At 64.3% G+C, this 20,386-nt stretch overlaps 2 protein-coding genes across 2 annotated transcripts; one reads left to right on the top strand and one right to left on the bottom strand.

Moving 5' to 3' along the window:
- Nucleotides 1-1,819: 1,819 nt before the first annotated feature.
- On the bottom strand, nt 1,820-8,814 carry NLRP6 (NLR family pyrin domain containing 6). The gene is made up of 10 exons (XM_057396628.1): nt 8,388-8,814; nt 8,279-8,317; nt 6,378-8,190; nt 5,546-5,635; nt 5,191-5,364; nt 4,682-4,852; nt 4,169-4,339; nt 3,004-3,174; nt 2,225-2,395; nt 1,820-1,900 (listed from the first exon to the last, which is right to left on the bottom strand). Exons 1-10 carry the CDS (start codon nt 8,812-8,814, stop codon nt 1,828-1,830), a joined length of 3,300 nt encoding a protein of 1,099 aa, XP_057252611.1. The 3' UTR covers nt 1,820-1,827.
- A 6,354-nt stretch (nt 8,815-15,168) lies between these two features.
- On the top strand, nt 15,169-16,903 carry LRRC55 (leucine rich repeat containing 55). The gene is made up of 3 exons (XM_057396636.1): nt 15,169-15,808; nt 15,895-16,130; nt 16,371-16,903. Exons 1-2 carry the CDS (start codon nt 15,193-15,195, stop codon nt 16,128-16,130), a joined length of 852 nt encoding a protein of 283 aa, XP_057252619.1. The 5' UTR covers nt 15,169-15,192; the 3' UTR covers nt 16,371-16,903.
- The last annotated feature ends 3,483 nt before the right edge of the window (nt 16,904-20,386 follow it).

The following is a 20,386-nucleotide window of genomic DNA, read 5'->3' as shown; positions in this document are numbered from 1 at the left end:
TCAGTGTGGAGCCCGGGGGCAGGTCTCACTGCAGCCTCTGTGTACAATTTTAACCCATTTTTTGTACAGATTAAATTATTAAATAAAGCTCTGTTGCAATAACCCCCCCCCCCCGTGTGTCTGCTCCGTTTTGGGGCTGGGATGATGCTTTGGCGATCGATGCTGTGCTCCCTGCCCGTGCTCAGGCAGTTGGCTGGGATGTGGTGTTGTGCTCTGCTCTTCCATCTGCTCTCTCTTAGGTTCCCCCGAGCCCTTTGGGGCTCTCTCAGCATCCTTGGGGAGTCCCTCCAGGATTTCAGGGTCCTTCAGCTCCTCCAGCCCCTCTGTTACCCAAGGGGCTTGTCCCAGGGCAGAACAGACCTGACACGAGCTCTCGCTGGGTGAGGCTGAGCCTGTGGGTGCCACCTCAGTGCTTTCCCCTCTGCTGCTCCACGGGGCCCAGCTCGGCCGCACCGCAGCTTCCTCCCATGCAGGATGTGGCAGGTCCGGTTTCAGCCTCCGCAGCAACACCCGGGCTTGGTCCTTTTTGGCTCCACTGGGGTTCCTGGCCCCTGCCCCTCCTGGGTCCTGCTGTGTGCTCCGGGTGCGCTGGGATCCTCTGGGTCAGCTCTTTGCAGCTCTCCTGGGCTCTCTGAGGCTCCCTTGGACTCAGCGGGGCTCTTTGGCCCTGGTTCCTCTGAGCTGTTCTGGCCCCTTTCACCAGTGCCTTTCTCAGATGCCTCCAAGGGCTTGTGGCATCTCCAAGCCTCCTGAACCTCCGCAGCCGGTCTGGGATGTGCTGCCCGTTCCCAGGCTCCGACTGCTCCCCACCAGTGGTTTCTGTTCCTTTGATGGTCCTCACGTCACCCCCCAGGCACCTGAGGAGCAGCAAGTCCAGGGGTCAGGCACAGGGTGGGAGCCAGGGTTAGGATCTCCTCAGACCGGAGTTCGCTGCAGCCAGGAGCAGGGATGTGGGTCCCATCGTGCCTGTGGGTGAATGTGTTTTGCTCCAGCCCCACACCAGTACTGCCCATCAGACCATGGCCAGTGTTTGATGCTCTGACCATGAGCCTGAAGCTCCCAGGAGGGCCCCTGCTGCAACCACAGCACTTCCAGTTGGGACGGGGACCAGGAAATGCATTGGAGCAGTTCTGGAGGACGTGGGATTGGCTGCGCCAAGAAGCTGGAATTGGTTGGGATGAGAAGCTGTGGGAGCCCTGCCTGGATGTGCCAGGTCCCTGAGCTCCAGCCCAGTGCCCAGCTCTGCTCAGCTGTGTTCCAGTGCTCCCGGCAATGGGAGAGGAGCAGCCCATGGAGCTGCACAGCATTCAAGGGCACAGCTGCTGATGGGAACCACCACAGTGTGGAGAGCCTTCTGGGAGGAGCTTTATTGCACAAGGCTACAACACGAGTGCTCTTCACAGTAAATCCATGGCCAGAAGCAGAGGGAGACCTTCCTGGGGACTACACAGACCCCATCGACACGGGAGCCACAGTGAACATCCACAGGGAGTGAATAGGAATCTCGGCAGCCACCATGTGTCTGGGCACTGCCAGCACCAGGGAGCAAACAGAAACAGTTTGGACCCACCAGTGCCTCACCCCCACTCCCTTCAGCCGCAGCTCTGCTCCTTCCCACCCTCCCAGGGCCCTGGGGCAGGCCCTGTTGGACCCGTAATGCACAGACAGGTCTCGGCTGCAGGGGGTTCCTTCCTGCGCTCCTCTGGGGGATCGGCAGAGTCCGTCGGAAGGTTTTCAGCACTGAAAGGACGCCTCAACAGGAAACCCCTCATCCATGGCACACGTTCAGGCTCGGTCCCTGAGCCCCTTGCGTCACCGGTCCAGCCCTCACATGAGTTTGACTTGTTCAAGCGCTGCCGCCTCCTGCAGGGTCTCTTCATCCAGCCCCGAGCTCGGCAGCCTTTGGGGAGGAGGAGGAAGAGGTCAATCCCCTCCCCGAGCTGACCGTGGCCCATGGCACTGCAGCCAGAGAGGGCAGAGGGGGCCAGCATGGGGGTCTTGGTGCCATGGGGACCCTGCCTCTGTGGGCTTCCTGCTGCTATACAGCCTACTACTCTCTGCAGCTGCCTGACAGGAGGATGCAGTGAAGGGGGTCAGGCTCTGCTCCCAAGGGACAAGAGGCCTCAAGCTGCATCAGGGGAAGTTTAGATGGAGGTTGGGACCCCTTGTCCCTTACCACAGCTCCTGTAAGCACCCAGGTGATGCCAGGACCCTTGTCCCTTACCACAGCCTCTGCAGGGACCCGGGGTGCTGCCCCAGCGCCCTGCACAGCGCCCGCACGCTCCCGTTGTCCAGGCTGTTCTCGCTCAGGTCCAGGGTCTCCAGGGCGCATCCAGCACGGAGCACGGAGCACACGTCCTCGCAGCAGGCTCCCAAGAGGCCGCACTGCCACAGGCTGCGGGGACAGGGAAGGGACACGTGGGGACACCCCATGCACAGCCAGGAACCCAGCCTGGCCGCTGCGTGCCCCAAAACAGCTTTCAGGGAGGACTTGCTCCAGAGCTCGCTCCAGGCTTCGTGTGAGGTCCTGGTGCTGGATAAAACCTCCCAGGATGGGGAGCATCCCTTTGGATGGGCATGGGCAGGACCGGGCTTCCTCTTGACTGGGTTACCCCAGTTACTTCTCGCAACCCCAGAATAGGATTTGGTCTTTATGGAGCAAAATAGGGTTGGGGTGATCCTTATGGAGCAAACATCCGTGCACATGCACTTGGAACGTGCCACGGGATGGAATGCCTGCAACTGGGGCAGGGAGCGCGCTGCTGCTCCGCCTGGGAGAGCTTTAAACGCCACTTGAAGTCACCTCGTCTGGGTGCTCATGAATCATTTAACCCACTGTAAACATCACTTCCCATTTCAAGCTGCGGGCACCCGGTCCCTGCGGCTCCTGCGGCCCAGAGGCACGCGGGGGGGGGGGGGGGTCCCGCACCCAGAGACCCTGCCCCGGGGATGCAGGGGCGGCTCCCGGAGCCCCCCGGCTCAGCCCCACATCGCGTCACCCACCTGAGGCTGCGCAGCCGGCAGCGGGGGTCCCGCAGCCCCGGGCTCAGCCGCCTCACTCCCCCGTCCCCCACAGCGTTGCCCCCCAGGTGCAGCTCGGCCAGGCTGGGGCTGTCAGGGAGCACCGCGGCGAGGGTCTCACAGCCCAGCTCCGTCAGCCCGCACTGCCACAGCCTGCGGGGAGCGGCGAGCGGGGCCTGGCCACGGGGCTCTCCCGTCCTCCAGGGCCCCAGCGCCAACACCCCCCCAGCAGTCACGTCTGTCCCCGGGGGCACTGCAGCCCCTGCCCTCGGCTCAGCATCACCAGGGAGCTCTCCCAACCTCCGCTGGACAGGCCCAGCGCGTCCCCCTCCTCTATCGCTGCAAAGCAAAGGTGCCCCGAGGGAGCTGGGGGGTTCAGCCTGGAGAAGGCTCAGGGGGGACCTGATGGCTGCCTACAACTGCCTGAGAGGAGGATGGAGCCAGGAGGGGCTGGGCTCTGCTCCCAAGGAACAAGGGATGGGACAAGAGGAAACGGCCTCAAGCTGCACCAGGGCAGGTTTAGATGGAGCTGAGGAACAATTCCTGCCCCAGAGGGTGCTCAGGCATTGGAACAGGCTGCCCAGGGCAGGGCTGCAGGCTCCGGCCCTGCAAGTGTTCACACACCAAGGAGACGAGGCCTCAGTGCCATGGGTTGGGGGTGGCCTTGGCACTGCTGGGGTAAGGGCTGGACTGGATGAGCTTAAAGTTCTTTTCCAGCCTGGTTGATTCCATGGCTCTGTGATTTCTCACTGTTACCTGCCCTGCTCTGTGCCTCCACCAACCCAGCCGGACCCTTGCCCCTGGGGCTCCATGCAGCAGGGGGATGTTGCCCTGGCAGATGTGACTGATGCTGTTATCCCACTCCTGTCCCGCAGCCCCTCAGCAGCCGTGTCCTGCCTGGCTTCCTGCTCCTGGCTGACTGGGATGGGGCTCGCTGGTAGCACCAGGGGGAAAGCGGGTGAAAAGCTTGTTCAGAAGCAGATGGAAAAGACAGTTCTGGCTCAACAGCGGTGGCCGTGGTGGAGCCCTGTGGGACTGGGGCACCCACCAGTGCTCTGCCACTGGCCCTGGAGCACCGAAATCCCTGTTCCTGCCGCACAGCATTTCCCAGAGCCTCCCCGGCTCAGCCCCACATCGCGTCACCCACCTGAGGCTGCGCAGCCGGCAGCGGGGGTCCCGCAGCCCCGGGCTCAGCCGCCTCACTCCCCCGTCCCCCACAGCGTTGCCCCCCAGGTGCAGCTCGGCCAGGCTGGGGGTGTCAGGGAGCACCGCGGCGAGGGTCTCACAGCTCAGCTCCGTCAGCCCGCACTGCCACAGCCTGCGGGGGATCGGGGCCTGAGCCGGGACACACCGAGTCCCGGCCACCCGCTGCTTCCTGCCCCATCCCTGGCAGTGTTCAAGGCCAGGTTGGACACAGGGGCTTGGAGCAAGCTGCTCCAGTGGAAGGGGTCCCTGCCCGTGACAGGGGTTGGAGCTGGAGGAGCTTTAAGGTCCCTTCCAACACAAACCAGGCTGGGATTCTATGACTCAGTGCCCCTGAGCCCCGGGCTGTGACCGGGCTGGTTTAACTCATCCCCAGGCAGCGACGTGGCCGCATCCTGCGCACCCGCCCCAGTCCCACCCTGCAGCCCCACCGGCTCACGGCGGGACCGGCCCGTACTCGAGCCTCCGGAGGCCGCGCCCGGGTCCGCGCAGCGCCGCGCACAGCTCCCGCACGCCGCCGTCCCCCACCGCGTTGTCGCTGAGGTCCAGCAGCGCCAGCCCGGGCGCTGCCGCCAGCACCGGTGCCAGAGCCCTGCAGCCCGCGGCCGTGATGCTGCAGCCGCCCAACCTGCGGGGGGACAGAGTGAGGGGGGCCGTGCCGGTGGCCCCAGCTTGGAGGTGGCTCCTGCAGCAGCGGTGCGGACACCGTGGTAATGGCTTCAACCTTCCAGGGTCCCCACTGCAGTGCCAGTGTCCCCCACACAGTATCTGCCACGGCAGCGCCAGCGGTGTCCCTCACGCAGTGCCCATGTACCCCCCAGTACCCCTTCCTGGTGTCCCTCACACAGTGCAAATGCTCATGTCTCTCCCCCGTGTCAGTGTCCCTGTCCCTCCCCACTGTCCCTCACACAGTGTCCGTGTCCCCCCCCCGTGTCAGTGTCCCTGTCCCTCCCTGCTGCCCCTCACCGCAGCTCCCGCAGGGGGCCGGCTCCGCGCCGCAGCCCCTCGCACAGCATCCTCACGCCTTCGTCCCCCAGGTCCTTGTTCCCAGCCAGGCCCAGCTCGATCAGGGCAGGGCTGGTGCCGAGGACGGAACCCAGAGCCGTGCCGCAGGCGGTGCTGAGCTCACACCGGTCCAGCCTGCAGAGGAGAGGGGTGCAGAGGGGTCGGGGCCGCCGCTGGTGATGGCCTCACACCGGGCAGGTCTCCACAAGCAGCCCCCAGGGCCGGTCCCACCGCACAGGACGTGGTCACCCCCGGTGCTGCAACCGGTGCCCCGCTGGGGCTCTGTGCCACGGCCCCTCCGTCAGCAGCCGCGTACCTCAGCGTCTTCAGCTTACAGCCTGATGCCTCCAGGGCTTGACAGAGCATGCGGATGGGTGACAGCATCCCCTCTTCCTCCTGGGCTTCCCTGCAAGGAGATGCTTCCTATGAAATGAGTGGAGAGGGCCTTTGGCCGAGGGCCTGTAGGGACAGGATGAGGGGAAATGGCTTTAAACGGTAGGGGTTGAGTCACTGGCAGAGGTTGCCCAGGAGAGCTGTGGTTGCCCCAAAAGGAAAAATCTCTGAGCTGGACCCGTTCTCTCTGAGCAGAATGAGGAAGTTGTGCCCACACTCCTCATCTCTGTCCAGTTTTCTCCCCGCACAAGCACAAAGGAGAGCAGAGGTTTCACTCTGGGGTTGCTGCTGAGAGCACAGGGCTGGGGCTGTTGGTTTCACAGCCGTGAGCCTGCTGGAGGAGGGTCCCTGGCCCCAGCCAGCACAGCCACACACTGTCCCAGCACAGGCTGTCCCTTCCAACCCAGACCAGTCTGGGATTCTGTTCATATCCCAGCCTATTCCTGCTCCCATCCTATTCCCATTCCTATCCTGTTCCTATTTCTGTCTTATTGCTTTCCTATTCCTATTCTTATCCCACCCCTACCTCTAACCCTACCCATATCATATCCTATCATATCCTATCGTATCCTATTGTAGCCTGTCCTATCCTATCCTATCCTATCCTATCCTATCCTATCCTATCCTATCCTATCCTATCCTATCCTATCCTATCCTATCCTATCCTATCCTATCCTATCCTATCCTATCCTATCCTATCCTATCCTATCCTTGTTCCTCCTTCCCTCCCTCTCCCAGCACTGCTCCCTGCCCACCGGCTGTGACTCGAGGTCACGGCTCTGCCCATGCAGATCTCACCAAACCCCCGGGGCTCAGGGGGCTCAGCAGCCCAGGACCCCACGCACCGGCGCAGCTTCTTGCACGGCTGCGGCTCTGCGGTGTCCTCGGGCTCATCCCACAGGAAGCAGCAGTGCCCCAGCTCCAGCACCTGCAGCCCAGGGAACCTCCTCAGGCTGAAGGCAAGGACGACCTGGTCGAAGCGGTTGAGGTTGAGCCCATGTAGGCGCAGCCCCGTGAAGGGGCACAGGGCGGCTGCCACCAGCCGCTCGTCCTGCAGCTCGTAGAGGCAGTGGCAGAGCTCCAGGTCGCGGACCAGCCCCGTCTCCTCCAGCAGAAGAGCCAGGGCCGTTTTCTGGCTGTCCTGAAGCCACTCCAGCAAATCCTGCGTAATCCTGGCAGAGATTTTACAGCCCGTCTCCTGCTCCAGCTCCCTCCTGCGATCCTCGTTTAAGAGTCCAAAGAGGAACCGCACGGTCAGGACGAAGTAGTTCCTGGAGCTGCCGTAGCTCTCCAGCAGCTCCTTCACGTCCCTGCTGGGACCCACGAGGGGCTCCTGCTCCTCCCCTTCATCTTCCAGCAGGTAGAAGAGTGCCGCGAAAAACTCCTGGAAGCTGAGGTGGATGAAGCCGTAGGAGCTGACGCAGGAAATGTCCTTCTGGAAGAGGTGCTCGTTGAGGAGGAGCGGGAGGGCTTCCTGCCGGCCCAGCGCCAGCCCCTGCACCTCCTGCTCCTCAAAGAGGACCCTCTGCCCGCGGACGCCGCCGGCCGCCAGGCAGCAGAGCCTGCGGAGCACGGCGGGCACATCCCGCCGCTGCCGCCCGCGCAGGGAGCGCAGCAGCGCCGAGAGGTAGAGCACGTAGATCCCGGTCGTGGTGCGGGGGCCGTGGGCCAGGCCGCCGGCGCGGCCGAGCTGCTGCCTCAGCACGGTGCAGACGATCCAGCAGACGACGGGCACCAGGCACATGGTGAAGAGCAGCTCGTGGCCCCGCACGAAGCGGAAGGCGGCCGCCGCCTGCTCCGCGCTGCCGAAGAACCGCTGGAAGTAATCCCTCCGGTCCGCCTCCGAGAAGCCCAGGATCTCGGCGCAGCGCTCGTGCTCCAGGAGCCGCCGCAGGCTCTGCAGCGCCGCCGGCCTGGTGGTGATGAGCAGGGAGCTGTGGCACAGGAGCCTCCTGCGGAACAGGCTGGCGAGGACCACGGCCACCGGGCGCCGCTCGCCGGGCTCCGCGCACAGCTCCGACCACGGCTGCTCCACCGAGAAGCGCAGCTCGTCAAAGCCGTCGATGACGAACAGGAGCTTCTCCGGCTGCTGCAGCACCGCGTCCAGCGGCAGGGGGCTGCCGGGGCAGCACCGCGCCAGGAGGTCGGCCATGCTGGCCTCGCCGGCCAGGAGGTTCCCCTCGCGGCAGTGGATGTAGAACACGAAGTCAAACTCCTCGAACATTCGGTCGCACGCCCAGTCCAGCATGATCTTCCTGGCCGTCATGGTCTTCCCCATGCCCGCGGCGCCCAGCAGCACCACCTCCTTGGGGCTCCAGCCCTCCTCGTCGGGCTTGAAGAGGTCGGCGACGGCGATGGAGGAGCCGGCGCGCTCCTTCATGAGGTCCGCGTGCCCGCGCCCCACGGCCGCGATCTCGCGCTCTCGCTGCCGCTCGTCGCGGTGCTCGGTGACCATCACCAGCCGCGCGTACCGAGCGCTGAGGCTCGCGCTGTCGCCCAACCGCCCGTTCAGGTCCTTCATGCGGCCGTAGGCCTGGCGCACGGCCCTCTTGTACCCACTGCGGTGATCTGGAAGGTGACCCCCCCCTCGGGCAGCAGCAGAGCACGGGGCGGCAGCGGCAGAGGAGCCCCCGCGCTTTCCCCTGCCCGTACCTACCTGGTGGCGATGATCCCAGCAGAGGAGCAGGCCCCAGCTCTGAGGGAAAAGGGGCGTTAGTGGGAACCATCGCTGAGCTCCAGCACCCCAAACCCCTCCGCTTCCCCACGCCCGGCCACAGGGACCCGCATCCATAGCAGCCTCCTGGCCCTGCAGGGCTCCTGCACACACAGCCCCTGGAATGGGGCCGGGAGCTGCTCAGCATTCCCACCTCTCTCTCTGCTCTCCCGGAGCACGGCAGCGGTGTTGCGGAGCTGGATGTGCTCCAGGACGGTCATCGCCACGTCCAGGGCGGCCTCCGCGCCATAGAACTCCAGCATGAGGTTCTTGGTGTCTATCCAGTCGGCATTCTGCAGCCGGCCCCAGGGAATGGGGCTGCAGCCGCGCAGCTCTGCGTGAGCCAGCGCATCCCGGAACCGCTTAAAATCCAGCTGGGAGAGGTCCTCCAGGGCACGGAGCAGGAGATCCCCAGCCCTGCCCTGCCCCTGCCAGTGGCCGCTGCCCGGGGCACCGCTCCTGCTGCTGCCCATGTGCATGGGCACAGCTTGGCCCCTGCTGCAAAGCCACTGTGAGACCCCTGCAGCCCCACACACAGCCCCATAGCAAGAGCCCTGTGAGACCCCTCCAGCCCCACACAGCCCCATCCTGTTGTGCTGCCTCTGCCCCGAGCAGCTCTGCCCCTGCTGCCACCAACTTCCTCCTCTGTGCTCTGCTCTCCAGGGCTGTGGGGCTGTGGGGTTGGCTGTAGGGCTGTGGAGCTGCAGGGCTGTGGGGCTATGGGGCTGTTTGTGGGGCTGGCTGAAGTTGCCCTGCCTGCTCCCCCACCCCAGACCATCCCCACCAGCACAAGGCACAGTGGGGCAGCTCCTTGCTGCAAAGCCTCGCTGGAGCCATGTCCCACAAGCAGAGCAGAGACTCCAAAACCAAAGCAGAGAACCCATGAGCAGAGCAGAGACCCCATCACCAGAGCAGAGACCCCATGAGCAGAGCACAGTCATCACCAGAGCAGAGACCCCATCACCAGAGCAGAGACCCCATGAGCAGAGCACAGTCCTTATCACCAGAGCAATGACCCCATCACCAGAGCAGAGACCCCATGAGCAGAGCACAGTCCTTATCACCAGAGCAGAGACCCCATCACCAGAGCAGAGACCCCATGAGCAGAGCACAGTCCTTATCACCAGAGCAGAGACCCCATCACCAGAGCAGAGACCCCATGAGCAGAGCACAGTCATCACCAGAGCAGAGACCCCATGAGCGGAGCACAGTCCTTATCACCAGAGCAATGACCCCATCACCAGAGCAGAGACCCCATGAGCAGAGCACAGTCCTTATCACCAGAGCAGAGACCTCACCACCAGAGCAGGGCCCCCACCTCCAGAGCATTGTTCCCACCAGGAAATCTGAGGACCTACCAGGAGACCAGTGTCCCACCAAGCAGAGCAATGTCCTCACCAGGAGAGCACCATCCTCACCGTATCCCACCAGGAGAGCAGCTTCCCTACCAGGAGATTTCTGTCCTCACCAGGAGAGCCATATGAGGATGTGGGTGCCTCCAGCAGCAGAGCCCAGGGTGGCTGCTGGCCCTGCTCTGCTGGGCTGCGCTGCGTGGGGCACTCTGTGCAGGGCCACTGGGCCAGAGGCTCTGTGGGGATGGAGCTCACCGCAAGCCCAGGAGCCACATACGCACTCCTGTTTCCTGAGTGAGCAACTCGCCCTTCAACACGTTGATTTCCTTCTTAGGTCAACGCTCTCAGAGCGCATCACGTTCTGCACCTCTTTTAGTTTCCTCTTCTCAGCACTGGCTCCATCCTCCTCATGCTGCAGGGGAGGGTTCGTTGAAGGCATGAGGGGGACCTCAGCCCCCCGACACTGTGGCTTGGCTGCCGGTCAAGTCCTTGCTCCCCTTGGGACATGCTGCTGAGCCCCAACACCCGGGGCCTGGTCAGGGAGAGGGGGAGTGGTGACTTCTCATCCCAGCACAGAGCCCGGCATCAGCTCTGGTGTCTCCCCTCCAGGGCAGGGCTCAGGTACCAGCCCATGGCCAGCGTGGCCGCACAGTGGTGTGGCTCTGCTCTGCTCTGCTCTGCTCTGCTCTGCTCTGCCCAGGCAGTGGGTCCTGCACCGGGACGGGGCATGCATGGGCTTCCTGCTCAAGCAGAAACGTTCAGAACCTCAGGCTGCCCCACAAGCACCAGACCCAGACCCGGAGGAGCCTCCAGAAGGCAAAGTGTGGATGAACGGCTGTGTTCCGTGATCTCACCACACCAACCATTGCACAACCCTGGCTGTGCAGGAGAGGAAGCAGCAGGCATGGTGCAGCCCGAGCATGGCACTGGTAGCAGCAGAACCCATCTCTGAGCATCTCTGGTGCTGCATAGACGTCCCCAGAGCAGCTCTGCAGGAGGTGACATCGGGTGGGGTGTGAAGAGAAACCAAAAGCACAGCTCAGCCCCACGGCAGGCAACGGAGCGTGCACAGAAACCCAGTGTCCCAGAGAAGGCTACAGCACCCTCACTGTAGCACCCCCACTGCAGCACCCCCACTGCAGCACCCCACTGCAGCACCCCCACTACAGCACCCGCACTGCAGCACCCCCACTGCAGCACCCCCACTGCAGCACCCCCACTACAGCACCCGCACTGCAGCACCCGCACTGCAGCACCCGCACTGCAGCACCCCCACTGCAGCACCCTCACTGCAGCACCCCCACTGCAGCACCCGCACTGCAGCACCCCCACTGCAGCACCAGTGAAACCTGCTCAGCTGGGGGTGAAGCACTTTGAGGCTCACCCTCGCCATGGACACCCCACGCTCCAGAAACCACTTTGGGGTTGGGACTTCTGATGACAAAGGGCCCCAGGCACAGGAGAAACGTGCTCTGGACGGAGAGACCCAAACTGAAGTCGAGCTGAGCCCTGCAGTGCCGCTCCTGTTCCCCTTCGCTTCCCCCAGCTTACAGCGGTGTCATTCAGACTGGGATGAATTACTGCAAACTCATTCGTGGTGGTGGAGCAACCAGTTAAGAACTGGTGTGATGTGTTGGGAGTGATGCTGGAGACACTGAGCTCCACACTGACTTTATTGCTTAAATATTGGTGATGCAGAATCTGGGCACATCGTGGCTGCAGTGAGGTTTTGGGGGGGGGACGGGTGCTCACTTGGCAAGGGACAGTGCTCCAGTGGTGCTCCAGTGGTGCTCCAATGGTTGGACTTAATGGTCTTAAAGATCTTTTGATACTAGGATTCAATGCTGGTGCTGTGATGATGCTCCGATGGTGTCCCAAAGGTGCTCCAATGATGTTTCAATGGTGCCCCAAAGATGCTCCGATGATGCTCCAATGGTGCCCCAAAGGTGCTCCAATGATGCTCTAATGGTGCCTCAAAGGTGCTCCGATGATGTTTCAATGGTGCCCCAAAGGTGCTCCGATGATGTTTCAATGGTGCCCCAAAGGTGCTCCGATGATGTTTCAATGGTGCCCCAAAGGTGCTCCGATGATGTTTCAATGGTGCCCCAAAGGTGCTCTGATGATGCTCTGACAGTGTGCTCTGACAGCTCCTTGGCACAGCCGCAGGCCGTGGCTCTCACCGGGTGCCCTCTGTCTGAACTTCCTGCCCCACAGAACCGCAGGGCTGTGAGGGGCAGGAAGTTCAGACAGATGCTGCTCCCACTGGCACCGCAATGGGGCCTCACCTGAAAGAAACCACATCATCCCCAGTGCAGCCCAGTGCCACACGGCACGGGCCAGCCCCAGTGCCCCAGGATGTGCTAAAGGGTGCTGAAACCCACAGCGGGGCCAGGAGAGCGGCTGTGCTGTGCCCAAGCCTTCCCCGTTGCTCCCCAGCACAGGAAGACACGTGGATGGGCGCTGGCGGTAGAGGCACATGCAGTAAACAGGGGTTTGAGGCACTGCCCCAGGTGACAGCACGGCAGCTGCACCAAGCGAGGGGTGTGAGAGCTGTGCAGGGGAGCAGGAGGATGCTGCTGGAGCCACGTCTCCTGTCACCATCTCAGGCTGCAGCCCAGCGCTGCGCTGCTGTTGGAGGGCCAGCAAGGAGCTGCTGTTTGTGACCAGCTGCTCTGACCACTGTCAAGAGAAAAGATGCCACCATTCCTAGAGCCTCAGAATCACAGTGGGTTGTGTTGAAGAGACCTTAAAGCTCCTCCAGCTCCAACCCCTGCTACGGGCAGGGACCCCTTCCACTGGAGCAGCTTGCTCCAAGCCCCTGTGTCCAACCTGCCCTTGAACACTGCCAGGGATGGGGCAGCCACAGCTTCTCTGGGCACCCTGTGCCAGCGCCTCAGCACCCTCACAGGGAAGAGCTTCTGCCTAAGAGCTCAGCTCACCCTCCCCTCGGGCAGGTTCAAGCCATTCCCCTTGGCCTGTGCCTACAGGCCCTTGTCCCAAGCCCCTCTCCAGATTTCCTGTCGATCCTGTAGGCCTTCCTCTCCTTTCCTCCTCCTCCCCAAAGCCTGAATGCACACGGGTTAAATGAAGCAGGCTATCAGATGCTGCCTGCCCTGAGAGAGATAAAGCCCTGGATGTAAGGCAGATTTATCAAGCCAGGCTCCTCGGAGCCATCCCAGGCTCCTCGGTCTGGGCTGAGCCGGGCTGGTGGCTGCCAACACCTCCCCAGAGAAGGGACAGGGAAGGAGAATTGAAAAGGGGGGGTCTGGAATCAAGCTTGGAGGGATCATCCAAAAACCCGTCTCTCTCCCGCTTGTGGGTCTGTCCCGGGAACGCTGTTTCGATGGGGCTGGGCTCTCATAGGGGCTCGTGGTGACCCCATGGCTGTGTCTCCATGGCTGTGACCACAGGGGTGTTGGCAGGGGGCCGCTGCCGAGCTCTCCCCCCTCCGGGCATGTGTTGGATCCTTTGCTGCCAATGTAGCCCGAAATCCTGGGGGGGTGGAAAAACCCCGGCAGCAGGAGGGGACCTGCAGCCGGCTCGGGCTCATCCCCAGTGCTGCCTCTGCCCGGCGTGGCTCCGGGGCTGTCCGGGTGCATTCGGCTCCCGGAGCTGCTGGCAGCACCGGTGACACCGCAGCGAGGGGCACCGTGTGCCCCCGGGCGGAGGAGCCGTCCTGCGGGAGGAGGAGGCACCGGGATCCAGCCGGGAAAAGGAGGCACCCCATGAAAACAGCAGGAGGAAATGAAAACGAGGAACCCCCACCCCAGATGCACGGGTTGAAGATGCCTCCTTCCCAACAGTGCCACAGCCATGGTGTGGCAACGCTTCCAGAGCAAAACACAGGCATCCTTGTGATTGAAAAGGGCTGCTTCATGGCCAAAAGCCGGCTGCGGGGGCAGGGCAGCAGCTGAATCCCGTTCCTCCCCATCCAAAAGGAGAAAGGAAACGGGATTTTTCGGCTCGGGCAGAGCAAAACAATCAGTGTCAACCTGAGGCATTTTCCAGGTCTGTGAGCAGGGAAAACTGAACCCAAGGCACATTCCAGCTCCAGCGGCTGATGGGGTTCGTGTGCAGGGTTAGGTCGGCTTTCAATGGGAATGCACGTCCCTGCCGCAGCCGCTACGGCTGCACCGCGGCAGCGGCTCCCTGCGGGGTGGCAGCACCGGTAATGGCGATCCCGGGGCGATCCCGGTGCCTTGTTCTCCCCCTCTGCCGAGACGTCATTTGTGTCTGTTTCCAGAGCCCGGGAAACCCTGATTCACCCCATCCCACGGGGACGCTCCCCAGGGCCGGGGGATGCGGGGAGGGCTCGGGACCCCTCGTTCCGCTCCCTCCGGCCATGCGGGTGCGGGTCCCCCCGCCTCGACCTAGCCAGAGCGTCCCTTGGGGTGGGGATGTTGCTCCCCACCGCCGCCGCCGCCGTCTCCATGTCTCCATCGCTCCGCATCCCGCTCTCCTGTTGCTCAGAGATGTGGAGGCAGTTGCTAAGAGACACCGAAACGTCAGTATCTGGCCCTCAAGGAAAAAAAAAAAAAAAGAAAAAAAAAAAAGAAAGAGAGAGACAAGGGAGGACGAGGAGGAGGGGAGGAAGGAGGTGGGGAAAGACCCTGCTCCCATTGCCAGGCTCGGCAGCAGCCTTGGCCGCGGCTGCAGGAGCCGCTCGCCCAACTTGGCGGCCTCCGGGGCAAGGGCGGCCGCCCGGGGACCCCCCCACCCCGGCCACCCATCAGCGCCCAGGCTTCAGGGAACCGAGCTCTGCTCATCCCCTGGTGTGAGTACCCGGAGCTGGAGCGGGGGCCGGGGAGGCAGGGGGTGGCCGGGGCGGTGGTGACCATCCTGCCCCCGTGAGATGGGGCCGTGGGGCGGGGACGGGCCTGGGGAGGGGGGGGGGGGGGGGGATACGGGCGAGGGAGGATGGAGCAAAGATGGCCATGGGGAGTGGGGCGAGAGCAGGCCGGGATGGGGACCCCGGGAGGGTGCCGTGGAGGGGGGTCCCCACCGGGCGGGGGGGGGGCTGCGCACCGGGGCCCCCCGGCTCTGGCCACTGCAACGTGGATCTGACTGCAACGTGGATCTGAGCAAGGTCAGCGGGGCTGGGGCTCTGCTTTGGCTGAAAACCCCCCCGGGGGGGGGGGGGGGGGGGGGGGGGGGGGGGGGGGGGGGAGGAGCTGGTGGCCCCGGCATGGGGGGCACGGGGAGGCTGCAGGTGCCCCGCAGGGCTGCCGGGGCCGCGGCCCCCGGCTTCCTCCAGCCCCTCTTCCTCGCAGGCAGCGTAACCGGCCGGACAAGGCCCGCCCCGGCCCCCGGGGCCCGCAGCCCCCCGTGCCCCCCGGATGCGGCCGGCATGGCCGGAGCATCGCTGTGAGCGCCCGGCCCTGCTCCCCGCCGCCGGCGGCTCTCGGCGTGAGCGGCCCCCTCCCGGTGCCGGGATGGCTCCCGCCGCCCCGTGAGGGCCCGGGCCTCGCCGGCGCCCGCCGGGCTGTGTCTCGCCGCCGCCCCGCCATGCTGCTGGGCCCCTGGCTGGTGGCGGCGGCGGCGGCGGCGGTGGCGGCGGGCGCCGGGGCGGGCTGCCCGGTGCTTTGCACGTGCCGCGGGCAGGCGGTGGACTGCAGCGGGCAGCGCCTCTTCTCGGTGCCGCCGGAGCTGCCGCTGGACACCGGGAACCTGAGCCTGGCGCACAACCGCATCGCCAGCATCCCCCCGGGGTACCTGTCCTGCTACGGGCAGCTGCGAGCCCTCGACCTGCGCAACAACTCCCTGGCGGCGCTGCCGGCCGGGCTCTTCCTGGGCGCCCGGCGCCTGGCGCACCTCGACCTCAGCTACAACAACTTCAGCCTGGTGCCGGCGGACATGTTCCTGGAGGCCAGCGGGCTCCTGCGCCTCGACCTCAGCCACAACCCGGGGCTGCGCCGCGTCCACCCCGACGCCTTCCGCGGGCTGGCGCAGCTGCGGGAGCTGGACCTCAGCTTCGGGGCGCTGCCGGCGCTCAGCCTGGAGGCGCTGGAGGGGCTGCCCGGGCTGGTGGCCCTGCGCCTGGGGGGCAACCCCTGGGTGTGCGGCTGTGCCATGGAGCCCTTCCTCAAGTGGCTGCGGGGACGCATCCAGCGCTGCGCTGCCGGTAGGTGCCCGCGCGTCCGCACTCCTGCCCCATGCACCGGGGTGGGGGGAGCCCGGCGCGGTCCTGATGTGTGTCCCCCCCCTCAGAGTCGCAGCTGGCCGAGTGCCGGGCCCCCCCTGAGGTGGCGGGAGCCCCCCTGCTCTCGCTGACGGACGAGAGCTTCCAGGCCTGCCACCTCACGCTCACGCTGGATGATTATCTCTTCATCGCCTTCGTCGGCTTCGTCGTCTCCATCGCCTCGGTGGCCACCAACTTCCTGCTGGGCATCACCGCCAACTGCTGCCACCGCTGGAGCAAGGCCAGCGAGGACGAGGACGTTTAGGTACCGCCGACGTCCCCGTGACCCCGCCGGGACCCCGGACTGTGCCTTGTCCTTGTCCCCTCCCGCTGCCCCCCGCGCCAGGGTGGCCTCAAGACGCTGGCCTGGCGGTGGCGGGGGGACCAGGGGACACCTCCTCTTCGTTCTACCCCAGTATGGGGAGGTTTTGTCCCGGTGGGCACCCCCCAGGATTGACCCCCCCCCAGCACCCTGAGCTTGGACTCTGCTGTCCCCGCTACCCAGGGCCGGTGAAGGCAGCGGCACAGGGTCCTTGGGGGTCCCATGGAAGCCTCCACACCGTGCCAGGCAGTGGGACCAGGGGCTGTGACTGGGGAGCAGCCCCTCTGCTTGGGAGAGAGACCCCAGAAGTGGTGTGTGCCTTGGGGGGACACCAACCACCCTCCATGGGGGACATCCAAGGAAACCCCCGCTTCCAGCCCAAAAGCATCATCAGTGGAGGCCCCCCGAATCCTGCCCGTGCTCTCCAGCCTGGCCCCAGGACCTGGAGCCATCACCCAGCTCAGCACTGCCGCTCCCGGGGGACGCCGGCGCCCTGCCGGTGGCACCGGGCCGTGCCGGGACAGTACCGGGGCCGCCGTGCCCGCGGCGTCCCAGGCGGGAGCATCCCCCGGTCCTCGCCTTTCTGTTCCGAAGTTTCGCGCAGGTTCGGTGCCAAACCGGGCCCTGGGCTCCGCGCGGCGGCTGCGGGACCGCGGCGCCTCGTCCCCGCCTGCGGCTGCGGGGAGGGGACCGCAGTTCCCAGCACAGGAGGCCGGGAGGGGGCCGGGGGGGCCTCAGCGCCTCCCGCGGGGCTGCCCGTGAGAGGGGTGGGACGTGGGTGCAGCTTCAAACCAGACCAAGCCCCCAAAGACAGGAGGAAAGGGGGGACCCCGGCGAAGCGGTGCCCCCCCCCCGCAGGAGGCTGCGATGTCCCTGCGGTGCCGCTCCGGGGCAGACCCCTCCCCGGGTCCTGTGCCCACCCGGGGGTCACGGGGATCTGTGATGGGCCACGCTGGGCTGCGGGGAAGCACCCATGGGGAGGCGGGACCCCGAGCGCGGTGCCGGAGGAGGGACCCACCCCACACCCCCCCCATTCCGCTCTGGGCCCGGCACATTTTTCCTTTATTTCCTTGATTTCTCTGTTTTTGGCACCCCCAACACCCGCTGGAGCCCGCGGACACGGCCCGGCCCCGCCGGCAGCTCGGGGGGCAGCGGGGAGCCCCCCGCACAGCTCCCCGCGCCCGCCCCACAGCCAGGCCCGCGGCTGCGCCCCAAAGACAAAGGGCGGGCGCTGCTCCCGGAGCCGCTGCGGGGAGCGGGGACCTGCGGTGTGCGCCGGGTTCTGCCGGTGTCCGGGTGCCGGCCCCACGGGTGTCCCCCCGGCACGGCCACCTCCTGCCCTGCCCGTCCTCCCGCTTCTGCCCTGCCCTCACCATCACCCTGCTCCTCGTGTCCTCTTGTTTCTGGTTCTTTTTCTCTTACTGCTTTTCTATCTCTTTATCCTTTTCGTTTCTTTTTTCTTTTCTTTTTTCTTTTCTTTTCTTTTCTTTTCTTTTCTTTTCTTTTCTTTTCTTTCCTTTTCTTTTCTTTTCTTTTTTCTTTTCTTTTCTTTTCTTTTCTTTTTTCTTTTCTTTTCTTTTTTTTTCTCTTTTCTTTTTTCCTTTCTCCTTTCCTTTCCTTTCCTTTCCTTTCCTTTCCTTTCCTTTCCTTTTCCTTTCCTTTCCTTTTGTTCTTTGCATCTTATTGACATTTTATTTTATTTTATTTTATTTTATTTTATTTTATTTTATTTTATTTTATTTTATTTTATTTTATTTTATTTTATTTTATTTCTTGTTTTCTCCTCCTCTCTCCTCTTCCCTCCTCCTTTCCCTCCTCTCCACGCTCCGGTGGGTGCGGGGGGAGGACGGGGGAGGCCGACCCCCCCGGTCTTTGTACGAGCACATTTTATAACCGTGGACTTTTGTAACCGGCAGCACTTTTTCAGAGCCGAACCTCAACAATAAAGAGCATCAGCGCAGCCCGGCTCAGCGCCGGGACACGCGTGTGCGGCAGTGACACGCGTGTGCAGCGGTTACACGCCGGGGGGGGCTCGGGGCCTCAGGGGCGCCGTCCCGCAGCCTGCAGAAGGCATCAGCCGTGTTTTCCCTTCCCGGCGCTTCCTGTTATTCCTCCGGCAGCATCCCCTGGTCCCAGCGGGGCCCAGCTGCCGGCAGCCAGGTCACCCCCGTGTCACCTCCGTGTCCCCGCCGTGTCCCCGGGGCCCTCCCGGCCGGTGCCGAGCAGGCTGGGGGACGCTGGAGCCGTGGGGTGTCCAGGCAGCCCCATGGAGCGGGATGGGCAATGCCACTGATGGCAGGCCTGCTCGAGGGGCTCATGGGGGGCTGGCAGCACCCCTGCCCTGCTGTGAGCCCCCAGCACCCCCAAACTGCTGCAGGCAGCAGACCACTGCAGACGTCACACTGCTGTTCTGATGGCCACCAGCCCGGCACTCCAGCTGTCCATCCATCCATATGGCCTCCCACCATCCACCCATCCATTTATCCATCCATCCATTTATCCATCCATCCATCCATTTATCCATCCATCCATCCATTTATCCATCCATCCATCCATTTATCCATCCATCCATCCATCCATCCATCCATCCATCCATCCATCCATCCATCCATCCATCCATCCATCCATCCATCCATCCCTCTGTCCATCCATCCATCCATCCATCCATCCATCCATCCATCCATCCATCCATCCATCCATCCATCCATCCATCCATCCCTCTGTCCATCCATCCATCCATCCACTCACCCACCCACCCACCCACATACTCCATCCCCACCTGCCATCCCAAACCTCAGCTCCCTCCCACTTTTTCCCACCCCTTTTCCCCATCCTCCCTCCACCTGCCCCAGCCCCAGAGGGTCCCGTAGGGCTGTGGGGACCCCGGAGCCCGGAGGTCCCGCTCTGCAGCTCGTCCCTTCCGCCCCTTGGCTGAAGGCGCTTGGACCTCTGGAGATGGAGAGAAACCCCCAAACTTTGTCCCCCTTTAGACCCAATTTTATCTCTTCCCTCCCCCCCCCGTCTGTACCCTGAGCTCTCCCTCGTCCCCGTCCCCGGCGCCTCCCACAACAACCTGGAGCTTTTCCTTCCCCAAACACTGGGACAATCGGCCCCAAGGGGCTGTTGGGGGCAAATCTGGGGTCGGGTCCCACCGGGGCAAACACCAGCGCCCTCCCCCCGTTGTTTTCTCGCCCATTCCTGGCCGTGGGCTCTGTCACAAGCGAACCCGGGCACGAAGCGGGGCCGGAGCCGCCGGTGCGGGACGCGGGGGGGGGCCGCTCCGTTTGCTGGGGCGGGAGGTGTGAAGCACCGGAGCGGGGCTGAGCAGGAGCTGCTTCAAAGGGGCTCCCGGGGGCACCCCCCGCTTGGCCGTTTGGTGCCGGCGGGGAGCTGGGTCCTGTCCCCGTCCCCATCCCCGCGCCCCCCCCACGGCGCACACCGTCAGCTCCAGCCCAAGCTCCCTGCAAGGAACAAGCTCCGCTCTTCCAGCCGGGAGCATCCCCCCCATTCCAGCAGAAGCATCAGCCCCTGTTTGGGGATGGGGGTGCCCAGATTGCTCGCGGCAGCGCACCCCCAGTTCCTCCGCATTCCCAAGGCTTCCCAAGGATGCTCCCCGTCCCCATCCCCCCGGCCCTGCTCCTCGCCTCTGCCCCCTATCTCCGCTCCTCATCTTTCCTCGCCTGCTGCTGCAGGAAGACAACACCTTCCTTATCTCCTTCCGACGGGTGGTCCGGGCCCCGCCGCCCCTTCCCCCCCCGGCCCCGGCCTTGTGTTTATTCCAAAGTATCCCCGCATCCCCCCGAGGACTCCTCAGGGAACGTTTCCCTCCTGGAAGGGAAAGGGAAATCTCCAAGAGGCGGATAGAAAGTCTGAGCTCCCGTCTCCGCTGGCGCGGAGCCCGCGGCCGTTTCCGTGCCCACCGGGGAGGAAACGGCCCTCAGAGCCCCCCCCCCCCCCTCAAAACACAGGGGCCCATCAGCTCCCTGAGTGCTGCGATATGTGGGGTTGGGGTGGGATGGACGGGATGAGGGGTGGAAGGGTGGAAGGATGGGGGGGTGGGAAGGGAGGAGGGAATTACGGAGGGAGGGATGGATAGAAGGATAGAGGGAGGATGGAGGGAAAGAGGGAGGGATAAAGGCAGAGAGGGAGGGAGGGAGGGAGGGAGGGATGCCTGGATGGAGGAATGGAGACAGGGAAGG

The sequence above is a fragment of the Pezoporus wallicus genome, unplaced genomic scaffold, assembly GCF_028554395.1.
Source record: "Pezoporus wallicus isolate ANWC-B61680 ecotype Strahan unplaced genomic scaffold, APGP_CSIRO_Pwel_v1 contig_14128, whole genome shotgun sequence".
In the NCBI taxonomy this organism is placed as follows: Eukaryota; Metazoa; Chordata; class Aves; order Psittaciformes; family Psittacidae; genus Pezoporus; species Pezoporus wallicus.
This window is presented reverse-complemented; position numbering and strand designations above follow the sequence as displayed.

Coding starts and splice junctions, on each gene's coding strand:
- NLRP6 (XM_057396628.1), bottom strand. CDS start 8,814: ATGCACATGGGCAGCAGCAGGAGCGGTGCCCCGGGCAGCGGCCACTGG. Junction 5,636..6,377: donor GTGACCTCGAGTCACAGCCG/GTGGGCAGGGAG, acceptor ATCTCCTTGCAG/GGAAGCCCAGGAGGAAGAGG. Junction 1,901..2,224: donor GGGTCCCTGCAGAGGCTGTG/GTAAGGGACAAG, acceptor TCCTCCCCAAAG/GCTGCCGAGCTCGGGGCTGG.
- LRRC55 (XM_057396636.1), top strand. CDS start 15,193: ATGCTGCTGGGCCCCTGGCTGGTGGCGGCGGCGGCGGCGGCGGTGGCG. Junction 15,809..15,894: donor CATCCAGCGCTGCGCTGCCG/GTAGGTGCCCGC, acceptor CCCCCCCCTCAG/AGTCGCAGCTGGCCGAGTGC.